The 13,006-nt window shown below is 25.1% G+C and overlaps 4 protein-coding genes and 1 long non-coding RNA gene across 7 annotated transcripts; 2 read left to right on the top strand and 3 right to left on the bottom strand.

Annotated features, from left to right (window-relative positions):
* Positions 1–74: 74 nt before the first annotated feature.
* Positions 75–3,061, bottom strand: LOC127276634 (uncharacterized). The gene is made up of 7 exons (XR_007842227.1): positions 2,906–3,061; positions 2,150–2,214; positions 1,852–1,925; positions 1,499–1,577; positions 1,092–1,184; positions 868–948; positions 75–688 (listed from the first exon to the last, which is right to left on the bottom strand). It is a non-coding gene; the product is annotated as an uncharacterized LOC127276634 (long non-coding RNA).
* A 1,035-nt stretch (positions 3,062–4,096) lies between these two features.
* On the bottom strand, positions 4,097–6,126 carry LOC127276632 (39S ribosomal protein L14, mitochondrial). Of its 2 annotated transcripts, none has more exons than XM_051297213.1 (3): positions 5,987–6,126; positions 4,651–4,841; positions 4,097–4,450 (listed from the first exon to the last, which is right to left on the bottom strand). In XM_051297213.1, exons 2-3 carry the CDS (start codon positions 4,835–4,837, stop codon positions 4,197–4,199), a joined length of 441 nt encoding a protein of 146 aa, XP_051153170.1. In that variant the 5' UTR covers positions 4,838–4,841; positions 5,987–6,126; the 3' UTR covers positions 4,097–4,196. The 2 variants fall into 2 exon arrangements, with proteins under 2 accessions (XP_051153170.1, XP_051153169.1); XM_051297212.1 differs by lacking the exon at positions 5,987–6,126 and adding an exon at positions 4,996–5,174.
* On the top strand, positions 5,261–5,896 carry LOC127276633 (uncharacterized). The gene is made up of 2 exons (XM_051297214.1): positions 5,261–5,688; positions 5,763–5,896. Exons 1-2 carry the CDS (start codon positions 5,308–5,310, stop codon positions 5,808–5,810), a joined length of 429 nt encoding a protein of 142 aa, XP_051153171.1. The 5' UTR covers positions 5,261–5,307; the 3' UTR covers positions 5,811–5,896.
* A 115-nt stretch (positions 6,127–6,241) lies between the features above and the next one.
* On the top strand, positions 6,242–9,553 carry LOC127276631 (CTD nuclear envelope phosphatase 1 homolog). Of its 2 annotated transcripts, none has more exons than XM_051297211.1 (5): positions 6,242–6,695; positions 7,245–7,311; positions 7,389–7,590; positions 7,664–7,881; positions 7,994–9,553. In XM_051297211.1, the coding sequence occupies exons 1-5, from the start codon at positions 6,606–6,608 to the stop codon at positions 8,137–8,139; spliced, it is 723 nt and encodes a 240-aa protein (XP_051153168.1). In that variant the 5' UTR covers positions 6,242–6,605; the 3' UTR covers positions 8,140–9,553. The 2 variants fall into 2 exon arrangements, with proteins under 2 accessions (XP_051153168.1, XP_051153166.1); XM_051297209.1 differs by having other exon boundaries at positions 6,242–6,704.
* Positions 9,554–10,796: 1,243 nt separating this feature from the next.
* LOC127276630 (peroxisomal membrane protein PEX14) lies at positions 10,797–12,974 on the bottom strand. The gene is made up of 5 exons (XM_051297208.1): positions 12,828–12,974; positions 12,631–12,766; positions 12,023–12,337; positions 11,710–11,945; positions 10,797–11,321 (listed from the first exon to the last, which is right to left on the bottom strand). Exons 2-5 carry the CDS (start codon positions 12,676–12,678, stop codon positions 11,153–11,155), a joined length of 768 nt encoding a protein of 255 aa, XP_051153165.1. The 5' UTR covers positions 12,679–12,766; positions 12,828–12,974; the 3' UTR covers positions 10,797–11,152.
* Between the last annotated feature and the right edge of the window lie 32 nt (positions 12,975–13,006).

Raw genomic sequence — 13,006 nt, 5'->3', positions numbered from 1 at the left:
AATAACATACATATATAAACAATGAAAAAAACCACTGACAATAATATTAATTTAAATAGTATTAAGGTAGTAATCCATAAAACATGTAATATTTTAAGATGTAGGGAGTGTTACAAATTTTAAAGGGGCTCAATTTCCGAAAATATCACATGCTTTTTTTTAGATTACTCCTAAAAATTACTAAAAAAATAATCATTTTCATCAGTGGTGTCACCATGTTGTCAAGATTCCTTCCCTGTTTTTTTTTTTAATTTTAATATTTTATTTGCATCATTGTAATATATCTATTTTTTTAAAAAAGTTAAGAAAATTCCATAATTAATAAATTATCTAAAAAAGTTCATTTTCAATTTATGAATTGATATTAAATTAAATTGAATTAATTAAATTTATAAAAAAAAACTTTTAAACAGGGAAGGGGTTAAATAAAAATGACTCACCGATCGGCGAATCATCCCTCGTCGGGACAATAACGTCATTGCCACTCTCGAGCGCTTCAGGGCCAGCTCCCGAGGATCCCTCTTTCTTGCACGCACTTCTGCGTGAGGCCGGGAGCTCAAAAAAAAATATTATAAAAAAATAAGAAAAAAGAAAGAAAAATTTTATAAAAAAAAAATGTTGCAGGGGCCACTTTTCTTCTTCCACATCCTTCCCAGTCTCTTCTGATATTTGGAAAATTGGAATGGAGCTGAAAAAATAAAAAAAAAATTGTTATTCTAAATTATACAATTATTTTCTCAAAACACTATTAAATGGTGAATTTAACAAGATTAATTAAACCCAGTTACAAATTTTTGGGTGATTTTTATATAAATTATAATTTTTAATTTTTATATAAAATTAACTGTATTTAAAAAAAAGACTTACCTATATGAGGGGATTTCTGCATAGTTTTAGAGATACGATGACAGCATATCCTTTTTATAAAAGGACTTCCTTCTTTTAGACCTGAAAAAAATATAATAATTCATGTTGTAAAATAAAATATTAAAAATCCTCAATATTATAAATTATTTTTAAATATATTGATATTTATAAATATTAAAATTTGATCAGTTATAAATAATTTTATAAATCTTATAAAGACTCACCTATAAAGGGGAATTTCTGCGTTGTGTAAAATTACGATGACAGCATATCCTCTTTTTCAATGAGACAAATTCTTCCTTTGCTGGACCAAATGCCTGAAAAAATATATAGTAATTAATTATGTTATATGTGTAAAAAGAAATATTTAAAATTTTAAATTTTATATTTTTTAAATGATACATTTGAAATTGTATTATCATTAATAATTAGAACAAATTTGAACTACTTTTTTTATTGCAAGTATTAATATTTTGTAATGATACTGGAACTTGTTCACAATTTTCAATTCTATTTTAAACAATAGTTATTGTTGTTATTTCTAAATATTTAATTAAATTAATTTTGTTAATAACATTTAAAAAAATTTTTAAATACAAAAATTAAGGGAAAAAATTTATGAAAAACATACATTGAACTGCGACTCAGCAATGCAAGATCTCCTCCAGGAGCAGCTCCGCAACAAACACCCATCCTTCATGATTGAACACCTGTAAATCGAGAAAAATTATATTATTAGAGTTGATTTTATGAAAATTAAACATTTTCTTAATTTCAGTTTTTTTTGTTAATTTAAATTAATTAATATTTGTGTTATTAATTAGGAATAACTTTAATGTAATTTTCATCGGAAATTGATTGAATTATAAACTTTGTAAACGATTAATATTTAATAAGTAAAATAATAATTTTCTTTATCAAAATTAAAAAAAAAAAACTTACACTAAAAAATATTTACAAAAAAAAGAGACAATAGATACTCACCATATTTGAAGATTTAGTAGAAGTTGTCATTTGTCATCTCATCTATGTATAAGAATTTCATCCAATTCTAAATTCTGTAAAGAGAAATAATAAACAACTTTGTAAATAAAAATTCCGAAAACTTTAATTTTTAAAAATAAATATTGGATTATTGTATTAAATTTGAAAGGAACATTCAATTATGACATATGCATAAATAGAAAATTAAAACAATAAAATAATTTATTATTATATTTACAAATATAAAATCAATAAGAATGTTAAAAAATTATGTATAATGCTTAAAACAAATATTCACCTGTGTTAAGAAGAATTGGCGCCAAAAGGACATATTTTTTCTGAGATGACTTCCTTTTTTTAGCCCTGTAAAGAAATAAAAAAAAAAGTTAAATAAATACACGATATGAATTTTAATGTTAATTAAATTTTTCTTTTAAATTTTGTTCCGAAAATACGGTGGACAAATATCCGAGCAGATGTTGAATTGAAATGTGAAATTATTTGTATAGACATTTTTAGGTTAAATATCAAAGCGTCATTAAACTTTACAAAACATTAAAAATTCTTATATTTACCAAGAAAAATTAGTTAAAATCTTGAATATTTAGATCAAACTGACTTTAATTACTATAAAATATTTGTAAATTGACTTCAGATTATAAGATATTTTTTATTTTTCAGAAAATAATTTAAGAATTTCAACCGCACTATCTACAATGTCCAGTCACTATAGTGGAGCAGTGATACCAACATAAAAGGCAAAAATTACCAACCAACTAAACTCCTACCAACATAATTAGAATTTTGTTTAACAATTATTTTTTAATTGTATTAACCCATTTTAATATTTTCAATTTTTTTCAATAATAATTAAATTATTCATCCAATAATTATTAATAAATTTATTTCTACTAATTTGTTTTATTTCAATTTTAAAAACAAAATTCAAATATGCTAGAATGTCATCTAGCGGCGGTAATTAGAAGTCACAATATATGCAACAAATTCTAATGTCAAAATTTTGAGGTTATATTTTTTGACGAAAAATTTTTACCTAAATTTTTTATTTTTCTTTGCAGCTGCCATGAAACTTTTATATATTTTCGATAATTTATATAAAACAGAACTTATTTATCACAAAATATCAATAACTAACTTTATGATTCTAATATTATGAAAAGATTAAAATTTGACAAACGAAAAATGGTTCTTCTACTTTCTGACACCATCTTGGCAATGAACTGCAATTGCAATGCCAACCCAAGATAATAAAAAAATGAACTATTTCGACTTGTCCACATCTACCAACATGAGAATAATTCTCTTTTGATAGAAACATAATTTTTTTTTATTGGTTAGATTTTTCCGAAATTTTAATATTATTTATTAAATAAATATTTTATATTATATTAAAATTTGAAATATACATTCACCTGTATTTTTTAGTTTAACATCTCGATGCTAAACTTTTTGGGTTATGTTTTCGCATTATAAAAATTTTTTACAAAAATACTATTTTTATTTTTTCCTGCCACGAAAATTTTATGCATTTTCGATAATTTATATAAAACAGAACTTAATTATCACAAAATATCAATAACTAACTTTATGATTCTTATATTATGAAAAGATTAAAATTTGACAAACAAGAAATGGTTCTTCTACTTTTTGACGCCATCTTGACAATGAATCGCATTGCCAACCTATGATAATAAAAAAATGAACTTTTTGAATTTGTCCACATCTACCAACATGAAAATAATTCTCTTTTAATAGAAACAAATTTTTTTTATTTTTTATTGATTAGATTATTCCGAAATTTTAATCTTATTTATTAAACAATTGTTTTATTTAATTAAAATTTTAAATATAGATTTACCTGTATATTTTAGGTTTAACATTTCAATACTAAACTTTTTGGGTTATGTTTTCGCATTATAAAAATTTTATGCAAATTTACTATTTTTATTTTTTCCTGCCACGAAACTTTTATGCATTTTCGATAATTTATATAAAAGAAAACTTATTTATCACAAAATATCTATAACTGACGTAATGATTCTAATATGGAAAAATTAAAAATTGACAAGCGAAAAATGGTTCTTCTACTTGCTGACGCTATCTTGCAATGAATTGCAATACCAACCCAAGATAATAAAAAATGAACTTTTTCACTACTACCAACATAAAAAATATTTACTTACAACCGTGTAAGGTGGGTTGCATTTTTATATTATGCGCCTCATTCAACTGTATTAAAACATTTATTGAAAGAGTTTTTGCACTATTTTGTACAATTATTCAATTATACTGTTTTTTAAAGTAAAATCACAATTCTAAATTATTTAAACGAATTTCGATGCAATAGCAAGAAGTTTTGTATAATCTGCACCTTTTGAGAAAGTTTTTTCTTTTAAAATTGTCCTTAAAACATGAGGTATAGGAACATGAATTCGTGTTCCTAATGGTGTTCCACTATCATCAATTAGAACAATATTGTTACTGTCAAACTTTGCTACCTTCTTTTTTTGCTGAGCTTTCAGTCCAACAAGAATTCCTTTTTTCTTTTCACCGCAAATGGCGACCATTACTTTATCTCCTTTAAATGACATATTATGTTTCAAATTAAATCAATTAAACATAATTTCAATTTAAATTATGCTCGAGAATAAAATATTAAATTTGAAAATATTTTCTTAAAAACTGATTGAACTAAATATTAAATATGAAATTATAATATACAATTTATGACATATTTGTTATTATTTTATAATGAAAAAATTTTGATATATTATTTACCAATGAATCCTGTGCCTTTTTTGTTGTAAACGTGAATACATCGTGGTGGTTTACCAATTTTCATAGCTTTCTTTCCAATTTCACTATTGTCTACGACCCTTAGTCGAGAAAGTTTAATTATTTTATTTTGAATAGCAGAAGTGTGGAAAGATCTAAATAAATTTGTTGTCGCAAAGTTTAGTACCATTTTTCTGAAAAAAAGTAATGTAATTTATTTTTTTGTTTTCCAAAAAATATTATTACAAAGTTTATATAATATCTACATAATAATTATAAATGTTTCTATGCTAGAAACTGTAAACAATTTTTTTGTTAGAGTAAATTGATAAATATTAAAATTCTCACCTTACAAAAGAGAAATTTATATAAATAAGACAATATCAATTATTATTAACAGTATTTACAAGTTTCAATCATCTATATTAACTGAATATATGTATACTTTAGTGTGCAACAATTAAATGTTTAAATAATTTCAAGTTAATAACTTTCGGTAACTTTGAAGGTTATGTTAACATGCCGTCGAAACTAACCTAATGTGAAATTTACAGAAATACGACAACTGTGAATAACACTTAATATTCTCTCTGCTTGGCGCTTATATTTAAATATTGTGACAAAAATAAATTAATATTTAATAATAATATTCTATGAATAATGAAGTCAATGATGTTAAAAATTCAAGAACTCAAAAATGAAATTTTAGAATTGAATGAACAGTCAATAAAAGATACAAAACAAATTGAACAACTTAATTTCGAGATAAACCAGTCAAAATCGATTAAAAATGAAGTGAATTATTCTATAAACGATTTTACTCGAAGACATGTAAATTTACACTTTGAATTAAAAAATATTCACGAATCTTATCATAAATTACCTGAACGAACAATGCAGGAACATATTAATTGTAAGGTGTTTAAACGAAAGGAAGAACTTTTACAAGAAAAACGAAATATTGAATCACAACTGGGTAACATTAAATGTATACGAGAAGAAAAATTAAAAGGATTAAACTCACAAACAATGATTCAACAAGTTTGTATTATATACAAAAATGACATAATTTAATTTATAAGAATATTTAATATTTTTATTAATAATTTTTTCAGAAACAAAAAAAGGCTCCTATTTCAAATTTCGCGGAGTTTTATTTATAACACTGATGCCAACCTTCTGGGGTAAAAGTTTAAAAATTATCTGCATTTTTTATTTAAAAAAACAAATACAAATTAATCAGAGGACATAAAAGAATTGTTAAAAAGAACAATATTGAAAATATTTTAATTAAAATATACAATAAAATATATGTTTTAAAAACTATATACATACTTACATGTTAATGATGAAATATAACCTCAAAATACAGTGAAAATTTATTTAAACTTCTCCTTAAATTCTTTTTATAAATACATATAAAAATTCCACATTTTTTTCCAAACTCATTAAAAGAAATTGAATTATAATTATATTAATAAATTGAATTGATAAAAAGTAACTTGAAAATTAAAGGAAAAAATTCAATTTTTTTTGTGATTTTTGACAGCCTTATGCGCGGGGGAGGAGCGCAAGAAAAAAATTGGGTCGATGTGAAAAAGATGGCGACCGTTGTGTGGTGTGTGTGATAATTAAAAAGGCTTTTTTTTCGTTGAAACACACATTCAAGAATTCGAGGAGAAATATTGTGTGTTGATGCAAAATGTAATTAAATTGTGCAAGATGGGATTTTTATTATTACAAGTGATTGTTTCTGTTTTGTAATAAAATTTGACATATAAGTGTCGTTTGTTTACCACGTCGGTCTTGTGTAACATATCCATCACAACGGGAAGCCGCGAGTACGAAAAAGGGACGAAAAGCTCCCCCTCATCCCCCTTTTTCATTCAAGTTTTTTGAAAAGAGACTGGAGAACAAGTGTAACCGGACTTTAGCCCGGTGAAAAGAGACTGGTAGAAATGCTGAAACAATTGCAAATGGGGATGAGAGCTTTTCTTTTGATAGCCTCCCGTGTGTGGACATGCATCTGTTTTCTACTCAAGAAGCAGGTTAGATCCGTAAGTAGGTGCTTCGCGCCTCAATTTTTTTTTTCAATTTTTTCCCCACCGGTACCAAATATTTACACACGTGGAACCTATTAATTTCTCACAATCATCTCAATGTCAAGTGGATCATTTATAACTAAAAGTAGATTTATTATATTGGTTTCAGATTTCAATACTGTTATATACATATAGTTTTAATACTTCATCACTTTTGGATGCGCGCGCGAACTTTGTTTTTTAATTCATTTTCTATTTTTTGTTTTTTTTCGCAATTTCGCGGAATAAGGATGATTCGAAGCCAACAATCTTTTGTTATTTCATTTGTTACGTAAAGACAATTTTCTTTTATTCCCTATTATTAGAAATTATTAATTTTGTAATCTTGATAAAAAAAAGGATTCTTTTATCTAAGAAAATAATGTTGTTTGTATATTTAAAATTTTGAGTTTTATTTTAATTTTTAAAGATGATTATGAAATTGTAAACAAAAATTGACAATGATTAATATCTCTTGGCAAAATAACAAAAATATGTAATATGCATTTTTTTCAGATTTCTCAAATGCAACCAGTGAAATATGAGATCTTCCCATTGTCTCCATTATCCAGGCATAGACTTAGTGAGAATTTGTTTTTATTAAAAAAATATTTATGATAATTTCAATGGGATAATTAATTTTTATTATTAAATTTGTAGGTATAGTGAAAAGGAAAGTTTTGGTTCTTGACTTGGATGAGACACTTATTCATTCTCATCACGATGGAGTAGCAAGACCAACAGTGAGACCTGGCACACCACCTGATTTTGTTCTTAAAGTAAAAATTGATCGACATCCGGTTCGATTTTTTGTACACAAAAGACCACATGTTGACTTCTTCTTGGATATTGTCAGCCAGTGGTAAATTAAAAAAATTCTAATGTATTTAGAAATAGAATTATAGTTTATATAAAAAAAAAATTGTAATTTTCAGGTATGAATTGGTAGTATTTACAGCTTCCATGGAAATTTATGGAGCCGCTGTTGCTGATAAATTAGACAACAATAGAGGTATTTTAAGGCGCCGATATTATAGACAGCATTGCACGCCAGAAATGGGTTTCTACACTAAGGATTTAGCTGCAATTTGTTCAGACTTAGCTTCAGTTTTTATACTTGATAATAGTCCAGGAGCATACAGAGCATATCCAAGTGAGTTTATTGAATAAAGAAACATAAATAGAATAAAAATTAATTAATGAGAGAAAAAAAAGCAAATAAATACAAAAGAAATTATTTCTAATAATGAAATTTCTATTTTTAGATAACGCGATTCCTATAAAATCGTGGTTCAGTGATGCTAGCGATACGGCGCTTCTTAGTTTACTTCCTGTTCTGGACGCCCTTCGTTTCACGCAAGACGTGCGATCTGTACTATCGAGAAATCTACATTTACATCATACGTGGTAGCATATTCATCATCCTTTGTTTTAATACAAAAAAAATAGAGGTAAACCGCTAACAATTTAGTGTGTCTAGGACAGATTCATTTGTTGTTATTAAAACTAGATATATTAGAATGCTATCCAATAATAAGACGGAGCCCTCTGTTTTACACTTATTTTTTCAATAACCGTTATAAACGGATATTCTATTTAAATGAAAACATAAAGAAAAAAAGCAGTAAACCTAAGGGACCGTTAGCCAATATTTACGTCAGCACAAAATTACATAACTTTGATTTTTTTTTTAATTTAGTTAATTTTTGTTTTTTTTTCTGATTTATTCAAATTTTAAATTAGCCAAAGAACAGAATTTCGACCAATTTTCACGATTTGTCCGTATTTATATTTTGTTTGCAGTAAACAGTACTTTTCATTAAAAAAAAGCCTATCACTGCGAAAAATACGGAACTTAACTAATTATCGTGAGTCGAAAATAATGTCAATAGTAGGGAAAAAAAAAAAATAAAAAATTTTTTTTTAAGAGTGTGCGTCAAAAAAATAACTTTCAGCAAAGGATGTTGAGTTTAATTGCAGATGTAAATGTAAAAAATAATTTTTTTTTCTTTATAAAATTGTGTAATCTTTTTTTTTTTTTTACTTTTCTTTATTTAACAACAATTTGTAAATAATTGGCAAATTTGACAAATTCGTTTGTAAATTGATTTGTCCATTAAATTTAATAAGTAATATCATTTTTCAATTTCTATAATAATTGATAAATAGTTTTGATAAAATTGATAATTAACAGAGTTTTGTTAAATTGATGATGCATTTTTGCATAAATGTGAGAAAAAACTATTGTTGCAAAAGAAAATTTCAATAATTTTGACTTGTCATGAATTTTGAATGAATTATGGAGAATTTAGTAATTTATATAAACAGTTTATTTAAAAAATTAATATTAATTGATTTATTTTCTTTTTCAATCTAGCGTGTCTTTTTTTTCACGTTCATATTTCAAGTAACTCTGAAAACAATTTTGACGCACTCTCTAGTTTCAATTAACAACAAATTAAATTTTTCCTCCCCGCTAATATCGTCCGACATTAGTTGATAAAAAAAAAAAAACTCCGTTGTTATGTATACTATTGACTTTTTAAGATGGCTAAGAAAAAAAAAGTGCTAAAATAAGCCTGCGCGAATACAAAATAAAATTTCGTGCATTTTTTTTACGATCTCTCGAAGCAATGCACTCGAATTTTTTCATAAATGCGAAATCTCAAGTAATCGAAATAATTCGGTTTAATGGATTTTTTTTCCATTGTTTATTCAGTAAAAGTTTCGCTTTAGAACTTAAATCGTGTTTTGACAATTCTTTAAACAGAAGTTTCATGAGCAAAAATAATTCATTAATAATTATAATTTATAATTAATTAAAAACTTAATTAATTTCAATTATAATATTTTATCTTTTTTTTTTTTTAGTAATCAAGATTCTACTGCCAATTTTTTTACTAACTGATCTCGACAATAAAAAATAGTCGAATATAATTGAATTAGATGTTTTAAAGATTTTGTTTTACAGTCTTCCATCATTTTAATTGAATGATTTCTGAGATAAATAATTAAAACTTTTTCACAGTTTTTTTGTGCAATTTAATATTTAACGATTTAAATAAGATTTTTTTTAGTACTAGAATAAAAAGAATTATTTCTTAGTTTCAACTGATTATGAGTGATAAATAAAAAGAAGAAATTTATTAATAGAAAATTCAATGTTTTGAATTTTCATTATAAAAATAAAAATTCAGTGAAACAATTTTTAATGTAACTCATTGAAAGTAGTGAGTTAATTTTCTAACAATGAATCCTTATTAATTGTGTTGATATTCTTTTTTTTTTATTTTAATAATTCGTGATACTTCTGTTTAAGAGGTATTAAAACGCCGAAAGTGTTTGCTCAGGCCTAGTACTAAGTCATTTAAAATGGACTTTATTGCCTCACTGTATCAGTGAGGTGATTTGTCTCGCTTTATTATTATAATCTAACAAAGAGTATTAGTGACCCTTGCGAAACGACGGAATTCACTTTTGTCAAAGATTTATAGTAACAGAAAACCATTTTTTTTTTAAATAAAAATAATCAGGTGGTCAATTTAAAAAAAAAAAAAAACAACAGAAAGTGTTTGAAAGGAAAAAAGCAATTTCAATAAAAAAATCACCAAGTACATCGCTGTGTACTGTATTTGCTTGTCTAATGAGTTATGTGTGACAAAGAATTTTTGTGAGATTTGTACATATTAGAAATCAGTGAGTATTTGTAATGTGTCGAGAATGTTTGATGAGAATGATTGGGTCCTAAGTAGAATTATATTAAGTGGGCGCTATAAATATATATTATACATATATAGATATCGAAGTTAATTATGATCAATAAAAAAAAAATATGATAATAAAACATAAAAACGTTAAACTAAAGTAGCAAGATATCCGCAGGATTGAACTGTTGGAAATTTTTTTTTATTCTTTTTTTTTTTAAATATAAAACCACAATGATTAGAGTTGATATTTCCGAGATTTATAGCGTATGATTATTTCAAATGAGCTTTACTTTAGTTTTAATTTTTGATTTGAAAATTGTTTAAGGAGAGAGAACAAAGTAACTTGATATTATTGTGTATGTACAGAGAAAAAACAAGAAAAACTTTTTATTAGGTACGTAAGAAAAAGAAAACACTTAGTTTATTTTCTAAAATAAAAATAATAAAAAAAAAACACACGCAATTTACGGGTCTTGATTTTGTACTGCCACTGTTTTGTATGTACATTTGATTTTAATGTATATTGAAATTCTTATATATATATATATAATAATAATAATATTTCGGTGTTTAATTGGAAATATACAATTTATCTGAGTTTAATAATAATAACACCGAAATAAACATAGAATTTTCTTTGTGTTTCGCACTGGCAGTGTTTCTGATGTAATTAGAAAAACAAAACAAAACTGGAAGCCAAAATGTTTATTGTTTATTTTATTCTTTGGGTGGATCTTCTCGAATCATTTCCAAAGAACTGTCCGAGTTATTAGTACTGCTTCCGCTACCAGCATCGTCTTCACGTTCTGCAGATTTTTCTTGACTTTGATTTGCAGTATGCAATTGCCAAGCAGGAATTGAAGGCGGTGCACTTGGAAATTGTTTTCTGAAAAAAATTAAAAATAAGTATAAAAGGAAAATCTTCTGAATATATATATTTTTTTTTTTTGATAATAAGATACATTTTTTTGATATATTGACTAATATGGTTGTGATTTAAAGAAACATTGTCAGTGATTTTAAAATTTGAAATTTAAGTAATTAATATAAGCCAACGAGAAAGAATTGAAAAATCTTTGAATGATGTCTGAGCAACTCATTTTCAATTGCAATAGAAATAATACGATTGTCACTTTTACAAACATGCTGTAATACATCATCATATGAAATTGTACGATAATAAAAGAAAATGAAAAATTAAATTCGGAAAATTTAATTAATAATTAGTTTAGAGAAAAATGAAAATATTTTAAAAAACAAATCTTTATATTTACTTGGAGAGAAGTAACGATTTTAAACTAGCTAAATCCTGTTTTAATTCTTGCACCAGCTGAGGAATCGTTGGATCGACTGAATGACTTTTTGCCAAATTTTGAACATCGACCTCGACTTTTGAAAGAGATTCTTTAACTTCTCTCATGGAACGTTGAATTGTTTGATCTAATTCCTTCACCGAGTCTTTTGGAGGATCAGGTTTTTTACGTCCGAACAACAAAGGTGCAATGAATTTCTAAAAAAAAAGAAGAAGTTTTCAATTTCAAATAAATTATTAACAATTTGTAAATAAAAAAATTTGTACATTTTTACCTTATAAAACCAATAAACGCAATAAGTAGTGGCACCAATTAAAGCAGCTAAATTAAAAAATTCTTTCACTTTAAAAAATAAATTAGGTTGAAATGAATGATGATGATAATATGGATATAATTGTCCTGGAGGTTGTTGTATCGTCACAGCAGCGTATTCATTTTGATTTGTTGATTTTTGCGATAAATTTGCCAAATCACAAGCTCTTTGAATTTCCATATCAGTGAGACCTTTTCTTTTTAAAAAATCTTGCTTTTGACTTAATGGACTAGCTGTTACTTTTGGATTCTGCAGAAATTTTACTGCTGTATTTATCTATAAAAAAATGTTTAGTCATTTATTTTATATCATTATTTTATTTAATACACATATAAAGAAACAAATTTAGAAACTAATAATAAATAAAAATAAAATTTCTGTTTCTAAAAATAAACTTTCAAATTTTTGCCAAGTTCAAAGGTTATAGAACTTTGTAAAGGTTATGTTAATAATAATTAAAATAAATTATGTATATAATAAATTCATGAATGTACGTTAAAGAAATTATAAAACAAGGGCTTATTTATAATTAAAATTTAACTTGAATGATATTTAAAAAAAGTACTTACAAGTTGTTCTCTGAGAGGGGTTTCATTGTTTGTATTGTTATCTGCCATTGTTATATATTTTTAATTAATATTTCCCTTTGGTTATATGTTTCTTATCTTTTTTAGCCTTTGAACGTACATAATTATGCAATAGCCACTAGAATAAATTGATTTTAATCACATTTTCTTTGAAAGCATAAAAAAAGCAGTATAATTACCTGTCATGTCTTGAATATAGGTTATAAGCGCAAATACAACCGGAACTTCATATATCAAATTTTCCACAATTAATTTTTTAAAAATGTTTTTTTCTTGTAAAATATTATTTTATTTATTTAAACAAAGGACAACTATATAAATAAATTGCGTATATGTAAATTTTTAAAACATTAACATC

The sequence above is a fragment of the Leptopilina boulardi genome, unplaced genomic scaffold, assembly GCF_019393585.1.
Source record: "Leptopilina boulardi isolate dan_hultmark-lab unplaced genomic scaffold, ZJU_Lbou_2.1 LbouV2_150, whole genome shotgun sequence".
Lineage (NCBI taxonomy): Eukaryota > Metazoa > Arthropoda > Insecta > Hymenoptera > Figitidae > Leptopilina > Leptopilina boulardi.
This window is presented reverse-complemented; position numbering and strand designations above follow the sequence as displayed.

Excerpts from the sequence above, each read along its gene's own strand:
- LOC127276631 (XM_051297209.1), top strand. The coding sequence starts at position 6,606 with ATGCTGAAACAATTGCAAATGGGGATGAGAGCTTTTCTTTTGATAGCC. Across the intron at positions 6,705-7,244 it reads TCAAGAAGCAGGTTAGATCC|ATTTCTCAAATGCAACCAGT; the intron begins GTAAGTAGGTGC and ends CATTTTTTTCAG. Across the intron at positions 7,591-7,663 it reads TTGGATATTGTCAGCCAGTG|GTATGAATTGGTAGTATTTA; the intron begins GTAAATTAAAAA and ends TGTAATTTTCAG.
- LOC127276632 (XM_051297213.1), bottom strand. The coding sequence starts at position 4,837 with ATGGTACTAAACTTTGCGACAACAAATTTATTTAGATCTTTCCACACT. Across the intron at positions 4,451-4,650 it reads AAAAGGCACAGGATTCATTG|GAGATAAAGTAATGGTCGCC; the intron begins GTAAATAATATA and ends TGTCATTTAAAG.
- LOC127276633 (XM_051297214.1), top strand. The coding sequence starts at position 5,308 with ATGAAGTCAATGATGTTAAAAATTCAAGAACTCAAAAATGAAATTTTA. Across the intron at positions 5,689-5,762 it reads CACAAACAATGATTCAACAA|AAACAAAAAAAGGCTCCTAT; the intron begins GTTTGTATTATA and ends TAATTTTTTCAG.
- LOC127276630 (XM_051297208.1), bottom strand. The coding sequence starts at position 12,678 with ATGGCAGATAACAATACAAACAATGAAACCCCTCTCAGAGAACAACTT. Across the intron at positions 12,338-12,630 it reads CCCCTCTCAGAGAACAACTT|ATAAATACAGCAGTAAAATT; the intron begins GTAAGTACTTTT and ends ATTTTTTTATAG. Across the intron at positions 11,322-11,709 it reads AAATCGTTACTTCTCTCCAA|AAAACAATTTCCAAGTGCAC; the intron begins GTAAATATAAAG and ends AATTTTTTTCAG.